This window comes from Myodes glareolus, chromosome 9 (genome assembly GCF_982192425.1).
Source record: "Myodes glareolus chromosome 9, mMyoGla1.1, whole genome shotgun sequence".
Taxonomy (NCBI): domain Eukaryota; kingdom Metazoa; phylum Chordata; class Mammalia; order Rodentia; family Cricetidae; genus Myodes; species Myodes glareolus.
This window is the reverse complement of record NC_142034.1, coordinates 60,372,774-60,393,283: the sequence shown is the minus strand read 5'-3', so window position 1 is coordinate 60,393,283 and position 20,510 is coordinate 60,372,774. Positions and strand designations below refer to the sequence as shown.

Below are 20,510 nucleotides of genomic sequence, written 5' to 3'. Positions count from 1 at the left end.
TATCCACCTATAGAAAATCACCTTGACAAAACAGTCTGGTGTGATCAGTCATTTTGCTTACTTGACGAGCGTATGCAAAGTGAACCCCTTGCTGAGCTGACATCTGCACCTGAGATACACATTCGTGTTTACATATTATTGGACAGAAGGCTCTGCACATACAGATGTTACCCTGGGATGCATGCTATGTTTACACACTATCATACAGAAGGCTCTGCACATACAGATGTTACCCTGTGATGCATGCTATGTTTACACACTATCATACAGAAGGCTCTGCAATACAGATGTTACCCGGTGATACACACTTGTGTTTACATGCTATTGGACCGAAGGCACTGTATATACAGATGCCATTCTATAGCAATATTTGTGAGAAAAAAAAAGAAACTTATGTATCTGGGAAAAAATAAAATAGGTTCTTGTTTTAAAAATTAAGCATCATAAGAATCAGTTAAGTTTTTGTTGGTGTTGGGGGTGTTATTATGAACATAAAAACCTATAATCATACAGATGCTATGCTATGTCAGGAAGAGAATAAGCTGACTTGGGAAAAACGGAAGATCTAGATTTCTTGTCCAGGCTATCTTTACCTCACAGATAAGGATCCAACTTAACATGATCACAGAAGATATGAGAAAGGAACACTGTTATTCAAACTTAAATTCACCTAGTCGTCGGCACAAGTTCACACCAGACCTTTATAGGACGTGAGGATACCTACTCCTGCCCACCTTGGCTCTGGAAGTCCTTAATGCACAGTGGTTTCAGTAGCTGTTAGAACCCCTGAGTGATGGACAATATTGGACTCTCACGCTCTGTCTTGCTTCCACAGCCAGTTCACTCCACACACGATATCTATGAAGCAATTGGCTTTTGTTATTTCACCTTTCAAAATCGGGGCTGGCACAATGGGTAAAGCTGCTTGCTACCAATTCTGATGACTCGAATTCAATCCCTAAGACAACACAGTAGGACAGGACCAGACCTTGCAATTTGACCTTCACACACACACACACACACACACACACACACACACACACACTCATAGGCCCTGAGTAGAATTATTTTAGTGTAATAACAGATTAGATTGAAACCAGCAAAGCCTCAGGAGGCTGAGACAGGATTGCTATGCATTTGAAGGCAGCTGAGGCTACAATGTGAGAATGCCTCAGAAACAGAAACAACAAAGGCGCATGGGAAAAATCTATCTGCCTGTCTCAGGATGACTTTGTGAGTGTGCAAACATGTCTGTCCACACGTGACAAGTTATTAAAAATATAAAGTTAGGCAGTGGTGGTGTACACCTTTAATCCCAGCATTCAGGAGGCAGAGGCAGGCAGATCTCTGTGAGTTTGAAGTCGGTCTGGTCTACAAAGCAAGTTCCAGGACAGCTAGAACTACACAGAAAAATCCCGTCTCAAAAAACCAAAGAGAAACATAGAAACAGAGACAGAGAGAAAAATATCACTCTTTTCTCTCAACTGCCACACACAGCAAAACAGGAACAAACCCACATGTTGGTAAAATATATTTTATTTGTTGATACAAAGAAAAGGTATGAATTACCAGAATTTCATTTGCCTAGAAACATCTTTCTCTGTGTAAAATTAATTTGTGTTATACATAGGACAAAATACTTGGTTTAATTTTTTTTGTACATATTGGCTACTCTACCACCCAGCTATAGGAGACAGGCTGCTAGAAGTTGCACCGCATTTTTGATTACTGGGCTGAATGAAACTCAGTCATAAATTAATGTTATAAAAAATGAAAAAAAAAACTAACCACACCTTCAAAATTCATTAACCATTCTTTCTGGAAAACTGAAGAAAGAAATGACACTGACGTCTGCATCGACACCCTAGATACTCAACCACGGGACCTCAGAGCCTTTCATTCCCCTTCCGTAGGAAAACAGCCGGGCAGGACCTGCAACTGGGTTTTCCCCCAAGAGCTGAAATGCATCTGTCACTCAAAATGACTCCCCAAGAGTCCTATGCCCTCCACAACATCTCCTCTCTACCACCCAACGAAGAGTTTGTTCCCTAGTCATTCTGCCTGAAATACCTTGGTAGGTACTACAGAGTAAGTGAACACACCTGTATGCAAACATCCCCAAAGAAGGCTTTCCATGGAGAGGAATAATTTTTAAAAAAAAAATCTCCAAGTTTTTGTGGACTTTTTGTTTGTTTATTTTCAAACAAGGAAAGAAACGAAACTTTTGACGAAGAAAGCACACCAAAAATGTGTCAGAGCTTTCCTATAAACTGGAAGAAACCTCGAACATGTGGCGGGACAAAGTGCCAAGGCGTGAGCTGGTGCCTGCCTCCTAGCAGCTCAGAAGTGGGGTTCAGTGGCTCTGCCGATGGCCAGAACAGGAAGAGACCTAAGGCTTAACGTCCCAAGCCGCCTCACTCCTCCCAGAAGAGGCCATGTGGGTCAGTAATAACCAGCACAGGATGAGGCAGCCTCCTGGGCAGATGCAGCATCCGGATCAGTCAGGAACTGTAAGCAATCGGGCCTGATGAAGAGGCACGCATGCTGTTTGATTTATCTAACACTGAAAACCTCACCCCACTCCCTCGGCACTAATTATTGACATCTGCTTAGATTCAAGGACTTCGACTGGGAAGAGAATTTCGACTCATTTCAGTGTTCATGACTAAATGACCTCCTTCTAGCTCAACACGTCTTGTTTTTGTTATAATCTAAAGCAAGGCGTAAACACCTTCAAAAAAAAATATTCAGCTTGAAAAGAGGTCAGGAAAGCTCACTCGCTTTCTTCCCACTTGGCTGGGTACCGTTCTCCAAACTCTCTGCACTTCTACTTCATGAATTACAACAGACTCTGCAAGCAGCCAGAAAACCTTGGTGAAGGCCTCTGACAAGGCCTCTGCCTGTGAACAAGAGTCTGCCGTGTGTGAGGGAAGGCGTCATCGTTCTAATTTCAATCAGCCTTCCTCACAGAAAAGGGTGGCAAGCACTTTCTTTCACACAGGTGTTCCCATACGCCAGCAGCCTGCCAGGAGGTGCTAGGGTTTGTGGTGTCAGCCTCAATGCAGGCAACATACCACTGTGCATAGATTGAAGAAACTGAACGAATGACCATGAAATGGGCTGGAGATGTGGCTCAGTGTTTGCCCAGTGTGCATAGCCCCAGGATTCTACCCTCAGCTCCGCAGAAAAGAAAGAGGAAAGAGATGTAACATCTAAGGAACAAACATAGCCGATAACCGCCTTCCACCCACTCTGAGCTTGCCCCGGGATCATTTTGCTGCCCAGAATAAGCTAATTCAAGCTGGGCTATAATTTATAGAACAATCACAAATTTGGTTACCAAAATATCCCTATAGACCATGGACACTTCTCACTAGTGTCTAAAGACAGGATGTCTTCTCTTTCCATGTTAACTTTGTTCATACAGTCAAGTTAGCCCATAAAATATCCCAAATAATTCTTTTCGATGGAAGGCTAACTTAGATAACAACCCTTTTGGGGTAGAAGCATTCTGGTTTAGGAAGTGAAGTATATCACGATGTAATGTCACCACACAGTTATACAAATGCCACTAACTAGCCAGAGGACCTCCCCAAGTGTCCTCCTAACAAGAGGTACAAGGAAAATCATCTGCATATTAGTAACAGAGCTGGCAACTTTTCTGCGAAGACCCCACTGCTTCGGGGGAAGCTGTACAAAGGTCAGACTTGAGTGCCTACAAGCAACCTGGAGCCAGCTTTCCCAGCCTGGGCCCTCTAGGACAGCCTTCAAAGCCTGCTGTGGTCATTGCTAACAGAGCGCCTCTAGGATGGCCTACACATTTGGCTGTGCACCCCCTCCTTCTGCCAGGCTGCGTATCATATCTGAGGGTTTTGGTTTTTTCCTCTCTGCTGAGGCTGTGAGCCTACTATTCAGAGCCAGTGGGGCCTACACATAGCAAACCTCTCTAAACGCTGATGGCAATGGATACATCTGAGCCCTGTGGGTCTCGGCATCCAGCAGCCTGGGTTTGTGCCAGCAGCTCTGTATGGAAACCTGGGGGACTCTTTGGTGTGCCACAGCAGAGCTGCAGACTGAGGAAAGGATCACCGTGGGATGCATGCACACTTCTGCAAGTGAGATGTCACCTCTTACGGAAAGCAACGCTCTGAGTGTCTCACTCCTGGGATCTGGGAAAGGGGTCAATTGTTTGCATACACTTCCAGTCAGCTAAGATGGACCAAGGGATAGTACAGAAGGGGACTCGGGGGCATAAGGACATGGGCCCCTGAAAGGAAGGTGAGGGAAACTCATGTTGGTGTTCTATCAGTGAGGGTGATGACCTGCTTGTGTGACTCCCACCTTCAGACTACAGCACGCTGAGGCCGCTCAGTACTTCCAGGAGGTACCCAGGTAAGAAAACATTACAACCAACTGAAGCAGCCAAGACCCAGGGAGATAGCCCATGGAGGACCCAAGGTGATTAAAGGCTGAATACCCGTATTGAAAAAAAATCTCAAGTTGTGCTTTTCTTCTTAAATACAATGGGGAGAGGAGGAAGCACCATCGATTGTGAGGGACGGAACAAAACATCGGAAATAAACACTTTGGAATGTTAACAGACCGTGACTCGAACTCTGCAGAGTGTGGCTAGGCAGCTTAGTGAATTAATTGCTTGTGAATTAAAAATAAATTATTATAAAATAGATTTCTGTACATTTTACATACATATAATCTCTCTCAATAGATAAGCCCCGAGGGGAGACTCAGTCCCAGCCGAAGTCGCGGCCGGTCATCTGGTAGAATTTGCGGTTGAAGGGCCTGTAAAAGTCACGCAGCTGCCGCAGCACCTCGCGCGCAATGGCAGGGTGCGCACGACCCTTGGTCTTGCCCAGGCAGTGCGGCTTGCCGCTGCCCTCCGCCTTTTTGAGGCACGGGAAGCCCTTGGTCTGGTTGAAGTAGAAGTGCTTGTCGGTGATGATGCGCTTGAGGCCCAAGAAATCCTGCACGCGGCGCAGCTCACCGGCAGGGTCGCTGACCAGCCGCTCCCCGCTCACGAAGAGCATCTGTCCCAGCGGGAAGTGGCGCAGCCAGGGCTCCAGGTGCTTGGCGTACAGGCCGATCTGGATGGCGCTCCAGGACGTGTCAATGAGGCCCGCGCTGCGGTTGCGGAACGTCAGGCTTTCGAAGCTGGGGATGTCCGGCCGCTTGGACAGCGTCTGCGTGTAGTCCGAGATGGCCCTGGTCACTGGGTCGCGCACCACCACGATGAGCTTGGTGTCCTTGGACATGGCCGAGATGCGTGCTGGTGCCTCCCGGGTCACAAAGTAGCTGGGCGTCTTCTCCATGGTGATCTGTCCCTCCAGGGTTCGGGGCATCAGGTCCCTGCGGGAGGCAAAGAAACAATCTGGGGTCAAAAATGGAGCTTCCTCAGCCTCCCGGCTCAATATCTCACCTAACCCTGGCTCCCTCTTACATTGAAGCTGTTTTTCAAAACAAAAATGAAACAAGATTTTAGAGGTAGGGTGCATTAATGCGACCCCAACCCCAGACTTCGAGGCCAGATAGCTCCCAGTAGAAGCTGAACAATTTTTCTCTTGACAAGGCCAAGTTCTCTGACACGCTGGTGTGGATGTTGCCTCTTCTTAAGTTAACTCAAAGTATCCAAAGTATCACAATACCCCGCCTCCTCCTACATCTGATAGGTCTTCCCTCGGAAGTGGCCCTGTCCATCAGTCCTTCGCATGCCCACTAAGCCCAGACGGTCTTGGGCACCAGAAACCGGACTTGTCAAAACGGTCAAAAAGCAACCACTGCAGTCCTTATCCAAAAACTCAATGAAGTCCGTACAAATGGAGAGAAACGTACCACGTGAAAATCTCAAGACACAATTTGAGAAGCTTCCAAAAAAATATCTTAGATTCCATTAGGGCAAATAATTACAAGATATCTATCTACCAGAGGATCAATTTCACCAAAAGTACTAGATAACACTGCTGGCACAGGCAACACCGGTCATGGTATCTGGGTTGAGTTTTGGCATCAGTAAATGATTATCATTTTAACTACATAAATCAGTTACAAGACGTGAAACAGAAGGCTGGTGAACTAGCAGCCACTTGTAGTAGTTTGGGTTGTTCCATAGATTGTTATGTGACCCTGCAGAGACGGCTGTGAAGCTGGGCGGGTGGGGGCCAAGCTCTGAACCTAGGACTAAGGAGTCTGGATTCTGTCAGTCTACTTGAGGACATTTTTAGTAAATTCGATGAAGAAGCTCTAGGGAGTAAAACAGCATGCAAAGACAAAGCAAAGGGAAACGTTCAGGAAAAAGAATCAGGAAACTCTGGGTAGGGAGGGTGGCAGAAGCGAATGAGACTGTGGCATACAGGCATGCCTGTCTCTGCCGGTGGCAAACTGAAGGACAGAGAGAAAGGAAGGAGCTGAGTGATACATCCTCTTGTGATGAGATGTCCAGATGTAGGGGCAATTCTAAAAAGGCTACACACACACACACACACAAACACACACTGTTCAATTCCTAACACTTAACATGGTGCACAGAATCACAGCAGGTATCTGCTAAATAAATATAAACAGTGACTAGTAAGTGGTCTTGCTGATAGGTAAGGCCCAACTGGAAATATCAAAGGCAAACGTCTGAGCTTTGTTTCCTGGTGTGAGTGAGCTGGACTCGGAACCCCCTCTCTACTGCTTTACAGTTCTGTGGCCAGAAGATGAGTTATTTAACGTCTCTGAGCTTCGGTACCCTAATGTGCAAAACAGGAGGAATTCCATCTACCTGCTGAGTTGTCCGAGAGAATTAAAGGAGGGTTTCAGAGCCACGAGAGTTTAGCTTAAGGCTTGATGGTTGTGAGTATGGAGGTCAGGTCTCCTGGCTTTGCTGCGTGTTACTTTGGTTGTCTTATTAGGGGGGGGGGCTCTTCATCTGTGAAAATGGAAATAGCAGTAGCTACCTCCTGGGGGTTCAATGAGGATAAAATAGTCACTAATCAATATGCTTAGAGCATACATGACATGCTCACCACGTCTGGTGCATGCCTGACAATATCACTCCAATCCCACTATTTATTATTCAGATGCACATGAGTCCTGCTAGTGCAGATATATCAAAGGAGGAACAGGAAGCAGCCAGGAGCTAGATCTGGTCACAGATCGAAGTCACCTATTAGCTGAGGGGTAGAGATCATGATTGATTTTCACCTGGGCACAAAGATGGGAGGAAAAAAGGGACAATTCTCGCATCTTTTTTTTGGGGGGGGGTAAATATGTCCTTCTCACCAGGCAGAACATTCTAAATGTCTAATTTCAGGCCATCATACTGCCCACGGCAGTAATCCCAGCGCATTTTTAGAAATGACAGCATAAACTTTATTACATAAGTCAGAAAGTTTGGTTTGCCGGAGAGCACAGCTCCTTCCAGGACAAGCCCACTGGGAATACCACACCAGAACACTTTGCCCAGCCCAGAGGAAGCTCCGCACAGTCCCGCTGGGTGCTAAAGCCAGATTAACCCACTTTGCCCACTTAGTGTAGAGTAGCGGTGCCATCAGGCTAAGGTAATCAAGGATTAAAGAGTCCCAGCTCTCAACTTACTTAGCAAGTCTCGAAAAAGTGGGTCAGCTTAGACATGGGGCAGGTTTCTTCTCTGTGCTGAGCTGTCGGCGACTGGGTGGCTTATAAGAAACCCAGACTCAAAATGAAAGCAAGATGGCCATGTCGAGAGGCAACCGGGTACTGTCATCATTGTCCCTGTCCCCCCGCCCCACCCCAGGGTGGCCAGAGCCACTGGGGATGAGAGGACTGAGGGTGATGTCTGCCTGCCTTCGGAGAGTCAGTCTGACCTGACATAGACTTTGAAGTCTGGCTGCCTCGTGAGCTCTCAAGACCACAGTGTATTAAAGAGTGTGTGATCCTGAATGGGTGACCTGCCCATCCATGTGACAACAAGGATGGTGTCCCGCTCTTAGAGGTGTTTAGGAAACTGAAAAGCTGACCTTGGTACCCAGACTGATGGTAGCTCACTGGCACTAGGAAAATGCTACCCATCACCCTCTGCCAGGGGCTTGGCAAGCTAGAGCAAAGAATCTGTACACAGAGTGGGCCAGCTCTGCCCACAGACAGCAACAGATACAAGGACCTGCTCTCCATCTGCCTGGTCCCACAGCACCCCTAACGAGGGCCTAGTGGAACGGAGCAAAATGTCCCAATTGTCATTTGCAAGTAGGAAGCCATACAGTAGGAGCAATAGAAGGGAACAGTGGCTCCGTGACAAGGTCCCCAAGTTATGGGCGCTCGCTGTGCCTGAACACCAGCTAGTCTGCTAGACTGAGGAAACCCCTGTCTCCAGACATGCCCCATAGAACCCTCTTCAAGCTACAGGACTTTGAGAGTTGTTAAAATAATGAAGCCAGGGGACCTATTTCCGTCACTGTGATACTCAATCCCTGGTGTGGTGGAATCTGAGGCTGCCCTCCCCAGTGAGTCTGATGCAGACAGCAGGTAGTCAGAAGTGAGTGTATGTCTGGGTTCTCCGCCACCGAATGCTCCCAGGGCCCCCTTTGCAGACTTCAGGCCAATTTAGATCCAACTCTGGGGTTCTGACAGACCTGGCATCAATCCCCGACACACACAGCTACAGGTAGGCCTAAGGGAAGATTCAGAGGCCTGACTCAAATTTAATCAAGCACTGAACCCTTGTTACAGTAAGCAGGAAACAGAGCACCACCCAAGAACACAAAGAACTCCTTCCATGGAACTTTCCAGGTGCTTACAGGGAAGCCCTTTCTTTCTACTTGGATCTGTCCTTTTCCCTACACCCCAACTCCACCAGCAGGTTCCGAAGCCAGGTTCTGCCCATGCACTACACGCATGCACACACACACATGCACACACACGCACGTGTATGCACACACACACACACCTTCCACAACTTTCCTGAGCTCAACAGTGGGTCAGAGGAGAAAGGATAAACTGGCAGCCAAGGGCAAGACCTGCTCTCTTGAGTAGGCTGCCTGCCCACCCCAGGCATCCCAGAGGTCACTGCAGCCCCAGGTTGGCCCCCACAGAAGCACATCCCATGGGGTAATTGAGCTGCTCATTACGAAAGCCAGTTTCTCAAATGGATAGTCACAGCTAATAATTATGCTGTGCTTTGGAGGCTCACAAAGGAACTTTCACAGGCAGTATTTGATTTAATCCCTCACCACAGGCCTTTGAGGTAGGTATTGTAATCCCCAATTTACTTATGAAGAAGCTGAGTCTAAAGCAGAGGGGGTGATGTGTGGGTCACAGAGCCGGGACTGATGGTGCACCCCATCCCACCCATCCCCACGTCTCCCTTTCAGACATCCTTGTGTCTGAACAAGACTCAGAGTGCACGGAGCTTGGCATCTCTCTCATTAGATACCTCTGTGTTCACAGACTCAATACTTCTGGTTCACAGATTAGAATCTTAATGGCAGATACTTAAGTCCCAATCAGACCCACTGCTGATCATAATTGTCCAAATAGGAGTTAGATTTCGAAACAATAAGCCTCTTTGGCTCACATAGCCCCATTGTTACCTGCTTTTTATGGTGCCTGGAAAAATCACCCATGGTTCCAAACAGCCCCTGCCCTCCAGCACCCCTGGCTCAGCCCCTCCTCTCTTCTTTGCCACCTGGGTGGGAAAGTACACCTTTCTGAAAGCACAAAAACCTAGTACACGTCAGGAATCGATGCTTGTGACGCTGAGGATACAGATCTCTCAGTCCAAAGCTAAGAAAGAGACACTACCCATAGCGATTATGTCCAAAAGCCCCTTAGGACGGCCTGGGAGACACTGTCTTGGCTTGTGTGCCTTCCACGAAAACAGAGTGACCGAGCAGAAAGATCCACTCCTCCAGTGAAACCTGCAGAGCGAGGCAAGCTTGTCACCCTATCTTAAAGTCTTGAGATAGATGCAACTCTTGGAGAAACCCATAGCTGGATCTGAAAGCGGTACACAGCAGGCTAGGCGGGCTTAGAGGGGCGTGGGCTGAGACCGTGTGGGAATATTTACAAGGAAGTCATGTGTGTCTCATTGCTGGCCAGGTTCTCCTCTAGGTGCACAGCAGAACCCCTGAGGGGGGTTTAACAAGACTAAATGCCTGTGCTCCACCCACACAGACTGCATGAACCAAGCCCGGGCTGGGCAGCGCTCCAGCACAAAACTCTCTCCAACGATTCGTCTGTGCAGACAGGATGCGGCATCTGTGACCTTGGACTCTCATGCACTTTGATGCTCCCACACACACACCGCACCATTGGCTACTGTCAAGAAAAGACAGTGGTACACACTGAAAATCCTGGTACTCTGGACTCTCATGCACTTTGATGCTCCCCCACACACACTGCACCATTGGCTACTGTCAAGAAAAGACAGTGGTACACACTGAAAATCCCGGTACTCTGGACTGACAACTGGCAGCTTTGGCTACATAGTGAATCCCAGGCCAGTCTGGGTTTGTGTCATCTGAATCTGTCTCAACAAACAAACAAAAAAGTGGGAAGAGGGGGCTGGAGAGATAGCTGTGTAGTCAAGAGTGTGTGATGCCTTGGGAAGTGTCTGAGTTCGGGTCTCAGCACCCACATCAGGAGACAGCCCACAACTGCCTGTAACTCCAGCTCCAGGGGATCCAATTCATTCTTCTGATCCCTGAGGACACTAGTACACACACACACACACACACACACACACACACTGCATGCACACACATACGCATGCATATTTATGCACACATACACAAAATGAAATGAATCTTTTTAAAAGTGTGCATCAGATACAATACTGTGAGCAGAAATACAAGTTGTTTGGTAAATCTAAGACTATTTGGGTCAAAGTCCCAGAAGTCAGGTGAGAAGACCTTTAGCTGTCATTCTCTAGCTGTCATTATACTTTATAGGAGTAAGGCTGTGTGTCCTGGTGGTCTCCAAGTTGCAGACAGGAACATACAAATATGGGCAGACTTCCTGCAAACAGAAGCAAAAGGTATTTCCTGTCATGGATTACTCTTTCTCTCTCCACACACAGATCTGATCATGAGCAAAAACCCACAGTGGGGCACACTGAAACTGCAGTCAGGGAAGCAATACCCTTGCTCGTAGGACACAGAAAATCCAAGAGGGGCATCTCTTTTCCTTGCCAAAAGTCAGAGCACATGGTGACAAACCGAAGAAAGAATCAACTCTCCATCACCCCGTTTGTGCTTTTTCTCAAAGCTGGTAGTGCAAACCCCTATTTCTTCGAGTCCCATAGAATTCAAACGAATGTAAAAATTGTCCACTAGAGCTGGGCAAGGGCATGGTAGTGCATGCTTGGAACCCCTGTGTTTTGGAAGCTGAGGCAGGAAGACTGCTTCCAGTGAGAGGCCAGTTATAGCTGCTGACCAAAAAAGCAGAAAGTGGGAAAGAAAGAAAGGAAAGGCTACTGAGCTGAGCTGTCTTCACTGCCCCTTTTGGTGGTGATGTTAGACACTGAACCCAGGGTCGGGCCTGTGCTAAGAAAATGCTCCATCACTGAACTATAATTTAAACCCTCTATTTATTTTGATGCAGGGTGTCATTAAGGTGACTGGACTGGTCTTGAACTTGTGATCCTCCTACTTCAGCTTCTGAAGCCACTGGACCTACAGGCCTGCATGGGCAGACTTGGTCATCCTTTAATATTCACGCATATTCAGGATAAGGTGAATAGCTAGTGTCCCAGCCTACGGTCAGGGTATCAACTGCTCCATGCTTTTGACTGCAGACTGGAGAACTCGGTGCAAAAGAGGAATCTGTGAATGCTGGTTGGTTCCCCCAGAAGAGATTCAGGGTTCACAAGCACCAACCTAAGCCCTAGTAGGACTGGATGGAAGCTGGTTGTTAAAAACAAAGTCCGGTGGGGCTGGAGAGATGGCTCAGTGGTTAAGAGCACTGACAGTTCTTCCAGACGACCTGGGGTTCAATTCCCAGCACCCACATAGCAGCTCACAACTGTCTGTAACTCAGTTCCAGGGGGTTTGACACCCTCATACCAATGTACATAAAAATAAATAAATCATTAAAAAAAGACAAAAAATGAACAAACAAAAAAAGTTCGAGGGAGTAAGAAATGAGAATGGATCAGAAGTTCTACAAAGCACCGATTTTGAGGTTTCCGAGCACCAAATGCTGCCCCAATTTTCTTCCTTTGTCCCCTTTTCTCTTTCCTCTAGCAATACCCCCCCACATCCCCACCCCTGTCTGACCATCCAGCAGTGGAATTTCCTGCTTGAATGGGGAAATGACACGGCAAAAAGGAAGATTATTAAAATGGGCGTAACGCCTTTGCTGTAGCCTGACAGATGCTGGACAGTCACACAAAACAGTTGATGTGAGTTAATGGCCTTCAGAGACGACGCTGGTGTGGGTCAGGCCTGCTCTTCAGTCAACTGAAGAGAGCTGAGCAGGCAGGGGCTATGGAATCCCTCTTCCTCTCCCAGAGGCTCAGTTATGGGAATACTCCATGTTTTATGGCCATGAAGACTTTGTCTTCTTTTAAACGTTTTATATTTTAAAATTATAGAAAAAAATCCACTCATGTCCAATACTAAGAATGTTGACAGACCCACCATCCTGGAGCTTCCTGTGTTCCCAGCACTTGTTCACCATGGCTTGGCATGTCCCCCAACACAGGACCAAAGACTACCAAGTCCCTGATACCAGTAAAATACAAGTGAAATGAGAAAATGGTCACTAAACACATGCAGATTTTCATAAACTAGGTGTAGTTTCTGAAGTATTGAAGTAAGGTTATTCTGAAGGGCTCTCTGCCTCTCCTCGGTGTGGCCTCTTGGTGCTATATCCCCAAATTCACAGGCTTTGGGTTCCGCACTTGTCAATCAGCCAGCAGAAGATGCCAAAATGGCTCTGCCTATTCAGTTCTACAGTTCTGACCAAAAACTCAAGGCCCAGGCCAGGAAACCGATGACCCGCCTGTTTAGCATTTCCAAAACGACCATGTCTAGGCCTGTGACAGTTCACAGACACGGAACAGAAGAACCAAGGTTTCTAGGAGGACTGTGTCCCACATCCCTTTCCAAAGAAAAAACCAGTTCCCCAGGAGATCCCAGCAATGAGGAAGCTGCTTTTAAATGTGAGTAAGTAAATCAAGAATCCTTTTTTTTTTTTTTTTTTTGAGTATTTGGCAAATCATGAACACAGGTTTAGCCAGCTGAACTAAAATAGTCTTAGAGGTCTAGGGAGGGAGGGCTGACCGGTGGGAGGTGTTTCAGGGCAGGAAAACCTGCTAGGACACTAAAGCAGCGGGGACAGGAAGTCTTAGCCAGCTCTCCATAGCTGCATAGAATTACCGGAGAGCAACCACTTACAGGGAGAAAGGTTTGGTTCATTGTTTCAGAGATTTCAGCTCATGGGCCCTGTTGCCTTTAGGCCCATAGCAAGGCAGAACTTCAGGGCTGTGGAGGATTGCGCCTGAGGTTCAGAGTGAGGAGAGGGTGGGAGAAGGTCAATATCCTGCTCAGGGGCACACCCCCTGTAACTCAACTGCCGTCTACCAGGGTAACCCCCTAAAAGCTCCAGCAACTCCCAATGGAACAGAAGAATCTGGGCAGAGGGCAACAGGCACTCCAGGTGGGCGTGCTCCAGCGCTTTCCAAAAGAAATTCTAAGGCAGGCAGAAAGCACCAAGGTCATCTGTCCCCGCAGCGGCAGGCCTGTGAGAAAACCTCTCTGAACGCCTGCCCCGCACCTGAAGAAGCCTGCCCCAGATTCTCTGTTGGGTTTGGACCTGGTGGTATGCGAAGTCACACTCAGGAGAGGTCTGTCCTTCCTCCCTTGTCCTACAGGAAGACAGTCCCTGCCAGGACTGGGGAAGGAACTCTTCTAGGAAAATCAGCCAGTGAGTGTCGGATAGACAGCCAATGAGAAGTAGAAGCTGAATGGGGAATCCTCTCTTTACGGCGCACTCCTCTTTCTTCCCAGGGGCTCCATTTGGTGGAGGAGGCCCAGGCTATCAGTTGTCCGTGTGGACCTTCATCTGGGCCCTCTCACTTCCGCAGAGGTCTGCAGCCCTCCGCAGCTGAGCCCCTTCAAAGGGCCACATCTCCATAAGTAACTGTCTCCCTTTGGGGGAGATGTTTGCATATCAAAGCTCTCCTTTGGGAGAGTTTAAAATAATTTCAAATGAAACTGTAAATAGTCTAGATTTCAGGTCTTGCGGAAGTGATGTCATGATTCTTTAAAAGTTCACAGGTCCTTTCGCGCTTCACTTTTTTTTTTTTTTAGTAAGGTAATGGATTGGAAAGAAGAGAAATAACAAAGGATTGCTCCCCAGCCCCGGCCCCAACCCTTGCCCAAGGATTTGGCCTCCATTGTCCTGGAGTTTCAATGCCGCTCAGAAAGAAAAGCTTCTCAATGCTGGGGGGGGTGGGGGTGGGGGGGGTGGGGGGGGGTGCGAATGAGCATCTCACTGCCGGGCAGCTGGAGCCCCCTTTCCTTGAGGCCTTTGCCTGGGTCTTAGGCCCAGCTCACAAAGGGGGCGGTTTCCTGTTCCGGGAAGGGGCTGGGCCTTGGAAGGGGAGTGAAAAGCTAATGGGCTTTTGTGTTTCAGATCCCCAGGCTTCTGTCTCTGTTTACTGGGTCTCACAGAGGCCTGAAGAGGGGCAAATCTTGCAAAAGCTGAGGGATCTGTGTCCCATTTCCCGGGAAAAAGAAACCTTAAAATCATTAGGAAAAAGGACAGAAGATTCTTCTGGGCAGCAGACTACAGAAAGCAAAAGAAAAAAGAGAGACCCAGAAGAGAGAAGAGAATGGTCCAAGATCCTGCGTGCAGAGTTTCGCCACACAGTGATTGGTCCCTAGGGTCAGAAACACCCAGGGTGGGTGCAGACCCAGTGCTGTGACTTGACCTTCCTACTAGGAGCCAAGCTTAGACAGTTTGCTGTGGTGTGTGCGCGCATGTGCTTGTGTGTGTGTGTGTGTGTGTGTGTGTGTGTGTGTGTGTATTTGCAGACCCTTTGGGCATCCCTGGTCAATAAAGAGCCAATGGAAATCGCTGAGTAAGGTCCCACCCCACTTGACCCCAGAAACAGAGGGAGGGACAGAGAGCCAGCTTCTCTACACAGTGGCCCTAAGAAACCCTGAACTTCTGTTCCTGGCCTGCCTGTGCACCAGGCTGGGACTTTTCCCAATGTATACACATGAATGGATCTGGGCCAGTGACATGGCTCAGGAGGTGACTGCCCCCCAGCTCCATGACCTAAGTTCAGCTCTCGGAACTGAACGTAGAAGGAGAGAACCAACTCCCAAAGGTTGTCCTTTAACATCCACATAACAAGCAGGAACATGCAGACACCCACACGTAGACAATGGCAATAATCATAGTACAAGAACTTTTTCTTTAATTCGGGGATCAGCTTACAAGTTGTGTAAGTAACCCTTACAATGGCCTTCACATCTGTCTTCCCCTACTGCCAGCACTGGGTTGGCATAAGCTAGTAGATTATAAGCAGAAACCATCAACATTCGATGGCTGAGTACTTTCAAGATGCTCCTGGGGTGGGAGAGGAATCAGAGAGATGGCAGGAGATGTGACTGGGGAAGGTCAGTGTCATAATAACCTCAGATCTAGGCACCCACTTGTAAGCCGTCTGGTTGTAGTAGCAAGAAAAGAGGTCGTGGTCCAGGTCTGCAAAATAGAAACATCTGCCCCTCCATTTGCTTGCCGGCCCTCCTTCCTTCCTTCCTTCTTCCCTTCCTTCTTTTCTTCATCTTTCTCCTCCTATCCAACATAGTTTGTAGGCGGATGAGCTCTGAAAGCAACAGAATTCTCTCAAGGTGGAGGGGTAGGCTACTCTCATTCCCACTGATGGCTCCTAGCTCTGGGGTGAGAGATGGACAACTGGAGAGATATAGACACTGCACGGGTTCAGTTCTTCAGTTCAAAGCCTGATTTAAAAACAAACATTTGAAAGAGTCCTGATTTCCTGGAGCCCCCTTCACTCCATGTCCTCCCTTTCTCAGTCCCAGGAAGGATGACAGCCATAAAGATAACGGAGGCAGGACCTGGGGAGAAGCAGCTTTTAATACAGCAGATAGGAGTGTGGCGGCAGAGGTCCATGAGAGGCCTGAAAAGTCATAATCCAAGCCACCAGTGAGCTCCCTTCTCCCTCCAGGGAAGTTAAGTAGGAGATAATGGCTAATCCTCCCCTCCCCCATTTCGTTCAGCAAGCAACCCTCCCACCCACCTTTTTCTGTTTGCCAACCAAAAGTCTACAAAGAAGGCAGGTTCAGGAAAATGAGTCAAGTCCAGCCCTCTTATCACGGACTTTAAAGGACCCACGGACATTCTAGAAAACAAGAGAAGCACTTTCCAGCACAGCGACTCAGGAGGTGTGAAACCTGGAAACACTGCTGACTGAGGACCAAGGACCAGCTGAGTCTCCCATCCTGCATAGCTTCTCTCTGGTTTACATCCTGGTTGGTTTGTCTGTGCACTTGAAGCTGGCCAAGGAAAGCTCTTAGCTGAACAGCCATTGGAAGCCCCAGCCAGGCTCCCCCTAGTTGAGAGACCACTTTCAGCTTACTATGATTGGAAGCTCCCTAGAGTCAGCCTTCAGCTGGAGAAAAAGATTCCCCACCTGATCCAGGCTCACTTTTCCAATGCTGCAACCAACCATGATTTCTAGAAGCCCAGTGGATTTTCAACAGACCACTACAGACTCCAATTTGCTTGGTATATTTCACATTGGAAGACAGAAGAAAGGGGGAGCTTTGCTGGCTGAAGCGATTGCTAAATATTGCACAGGATCTGACTATGTCCCGTCATCACTGATTGTATCCTATGGAAACTCTTTAGAAGGTGGTGTTGCCTAACTGGTGAGTCCTGAGATAAAATCTCCAGCTTCTCCTCAGCGTTCAAAAGCCAGCATCCTCACCCTGCCCCCACACCCACTCCAAGAGAACAAAAGTAGCCACAACAAGGAAATCCAGTATGACCACACAGTTACTGAGAGAGCTAAGGATGACAAGAGATTAGCTCTCTGCCTTGCACAAGGCTCACTGAAAAACTAGCCGGGTAACTTATTTCTAAAAGGCCATGTATCTGGTTTGTAATACCTTTCTTATTCCATTAATCTGGGTGTTTTGCCTGAATAAATGCCTGTACACTGCTCTCCTGTCTGGTGCTCCTGGAGGGCAGAAGGCGTATTGGATTCTCCTGCAACTGGAGTTACAGGCATGAGCCATTGTGGAGGTGCTGAGAATTGAACTCAGTCCTCTGGAAGAACAAGCAATGTTCCGAACCGCTGAGTCCTAAGCCTACATATCCGAAAGCAAAATATTTTACGACATCTCATCATCTGACTGCCTCCCATATTTTCCTTTGTACTTATTGGACTATGAACTGTTTTGTTTTGAACTTATTTATTTGTATTTTATGCTCACTGGTGTTTTGCCATGGGTGTTGGGTCCCCTGGAACTAGAGTTACAGACTGTTGTGAGCTGCCGTGTGGGTGCTGGAAATTGAAGCCGGTCCTCTGGGAGAGCACTCAGTGATCTTAACTGCTGAGCCATCTCCCCAGTCCCTAGACTGTGAATTTTAAAGATATCTATCTTTGAAATAAGATAGCAAAATACCAGTGAGCACTTGCAAGCTGTCAGGGCATCCAAAATGAAGCAGTGAGCTATGCTTAGAGCTCAGAATAGAAGGTCACAGGGCAGACATGTAAAGAGAATTGGGGGCAACCTGGACGGGTAAATTATCATGGGGCCTCAGCCTCCAACTCTCAGAGATGACACGTTTATGTGTCACCACTCTCATTACATTAAGTGACACAATTACATTAAGAGGCCATCAACATTAAGAAGGTCCTGGGCTTGAATGTCAATCAAGAGCAAAGAGTAAGTGTGCTCTGTCTGAGATCAGAGAATCTATGCTACTTGAGAGGCATGAGCAAACAGCCCGCAAGTGTCGGCCGGTAATAAGCTAAGCCCTCTGGTTCAAACTCATAAAAGGCTACAGTTAGTGACAGCGAAGAAGATGGCTGTAGGGATGCCCCAGTCTGTTCGGTTGTTCTCAATATTGGTTTGCACACTCAGGCATCCATCAGGCCATGGCAGGCTAAGATGATCAAGACTGGGACAGTAGCAAGAGGATTAACAGACTGTCATTTAAACAGCAGGACCTCCACGGAGGATGAGGTAGTGAGGTAACTTCTGGGTAACTTCATAGGCAGGAAACCTAGCCACGAATAGTGCTTATGTGGTGTCTCCCAATGAATCAAGCCCATATGACTCAACATGGGGAAGAGAACCCACTGAGGGTGAAACTGCATTCCTGGAAAATGCCACACTTACATCGGAGACTGGAGATTGCCTGACTTGAATTTTGTGACTAGAAGTTGAAATGTTGCAGATTAAAAGCCTAAATAATCTTGGGCTATCTTTATTCTCAGTGGCCAATTGTTGCTCACCTCTACATTTGGACTGCTATTCTTTTGACTGTCAGATAAGACCTCCAGAACGTATTAACTTAGCACGCCACCACATGCCACCAACCCCCAAAGTAAGAATGTCATCAGATAGCATCTCAGACTGATAGCGGAATCCTCCTACCCCGCCTGCTGTGCTGATGTCCCCAGGAGTGTATCGGGAAAGGCACTGATTCACGACTGTGTTCTATGACGATAAAAGCACATGTCACCGTGTTGATGGTAGAACATGCGTTTGAGGCGCCCTGAATTTCTACTGTCAGGCCATGGGAACTCATTTTTGACCCAGGAAAGGAACTTCTACCTCTCTTTCCCTTTCTTTCTTACTGCATATCCCCCCCCCACCCCGTCTCTCTCAGGAACAGGAACTTGTTTTGTGGCCCACACTGACCCAGAAGCCATGATCCTCCTACCTCAGCCTTCCAGCTGCTGAGATTACCTGTGAACACTACCACACCAACCAGGTTCAGAGAAGGAACTGTCTCTTGCTTCCTCCCCATCGATGCTGGGAAGCAAACTGAGGTTGCCCTCCCCCACCCTGATCATCACTTCTATTTGCTGTTTCTGCAGACGTCTTTTTAAAAGACAAATCTTAAAACGTTCTAAGCCTTCCCTTGCATTTTAAGCATGATTATCAAATGCTCGCTGGCCGCATGGCCTTTCTCCAAGTGAGAAGCACTAGAGGACTCTGACAGAACTACCCTGTAGCAGTTCCCTCTCCAAACGTTCAGACCAGCTCAGAGCTGTTTCTTCAAGGCCTTAGGATGTTCCTTGTTCCCCTGAGACCTTCCACCTCCAGGAACAACCTAATGATCTGTATGCAGCCCTTGGTCCCTTTAGTAACCACTACCCTCCTAATGAGCACACAAGCCCCGCCGTAGCTTTTGTCCATCTGCTATGACTGTCCTCGGGGAGTCCCAAGGCCGGGCTGTGCATCTTGCTTGCACTCTGACAAGAATGAATGATTGTTAGAGGAACGAAGAGTAAACAAACAAACAAGCAGCAGGTAGAATCTGCCTTTGGCCTCGGAGCCCACGAGAAGTCACACGATGGAGGAGATGAGCGGTGTGAAATGACATCTCAAGAGTGGAGGAGACACCAGGAGGGTCTTCAAAAGATCTGAGGTTTTAACTGATTATCAGTATAAAATAAATATATAGATACAGAAGGACAGAAAGAAATTTGAAGGAATTTAAAGGAATAATAAGAAAACATTGAGAGATGTCTCCACTCGAAAGTTGTGCATTGTTAAGATTTCAGCTTTGGTGACTTGGGAATTCTCAATGGGGTGGAAGTCCTAAACATGGAGATGCAGACCAAGCCTCGGGCCCACACTCCATGGATCTTCCTTCTTACCTCTCTGTGACGAAGTTCATTGTCCATTCATAAATTTATGTCAATATTCCTTTACTGCAAGGAAATTTACAAATCCTTTGACTTTTCCCATAAAGCAAAGCAGTAAGATTTGCCTGTTTCCTTCACTACCAATGGGTGAGATAAAACCCTTCATGTGGTCTTGGTCTGTCTGTCTTGGAACATGAGTCATGGCCCTTCCTTCTTCCCTCGCCTTCCTTCCTCTCCTCTTCTTTCATCTCTCTCTCTTTCTTTAGTTATCCTGTAACAAAAAAAAGCTGGACAAACTTTAAGGTTTAGCTGTGTGTATGCCGGCGGCCAGTCTTCGGTCTCAGTACCAGAACAGTCATCTTTTCTTTTGCCCAGACAGGCGTGCATCATACAGAGGAATTCATAGCCACCAGAGCTCCTGTCTGTGAAGAATGTGGGTCATTAAATATTACAGCAAGCAAGAAAGGTGTATAGCCAGGCATGGCGGCATGTCAGTAGACCTGAGGCAGGAGGATTTTGAGTTGGAGAAAATCCAGAACAGCAAGACTCTGCATTTGCATGACTGCAGCTCGAAGGCTGAAAAGCCATAGTCGCTGCAACAGAGGCACCAAATGCGTCCAATTCCTGATTCCTCTTTGCATCACTCACCATTGGACACCTTTTAGTGTCATATTCT

The 20,510-nt window shown here is 47.6% G+C and overlaps 1 protein-coding gene across 1 annotated transcript in view; it reads right to left on the bottom strand.

The window, feature by feature from the left end:
- Positions 1 to 1,518: 1,518 nt before the first annotated feature.
- Hs3st3b1 (heparan sulfate-glucosamine 3-sulfotransferase 3B1) overlaps positions 1,519 to 20,510 on the bottom strand; it is a 37,355-nt gene continuing 18,363 nt past the window's right edge. The window contains exon 2 of the mRNA XM_048448252.3: positions 1,519 to 5,364. Coding sequence (XP_048304209.2) covers positions 4,746 to 5,364 — 619 coding nt within the window. The 3' untranslated portion in view covers positions 1,519 to 4,745. The remainder of the gene's footprint in view (positions 5,365 to 20,510) is intronic.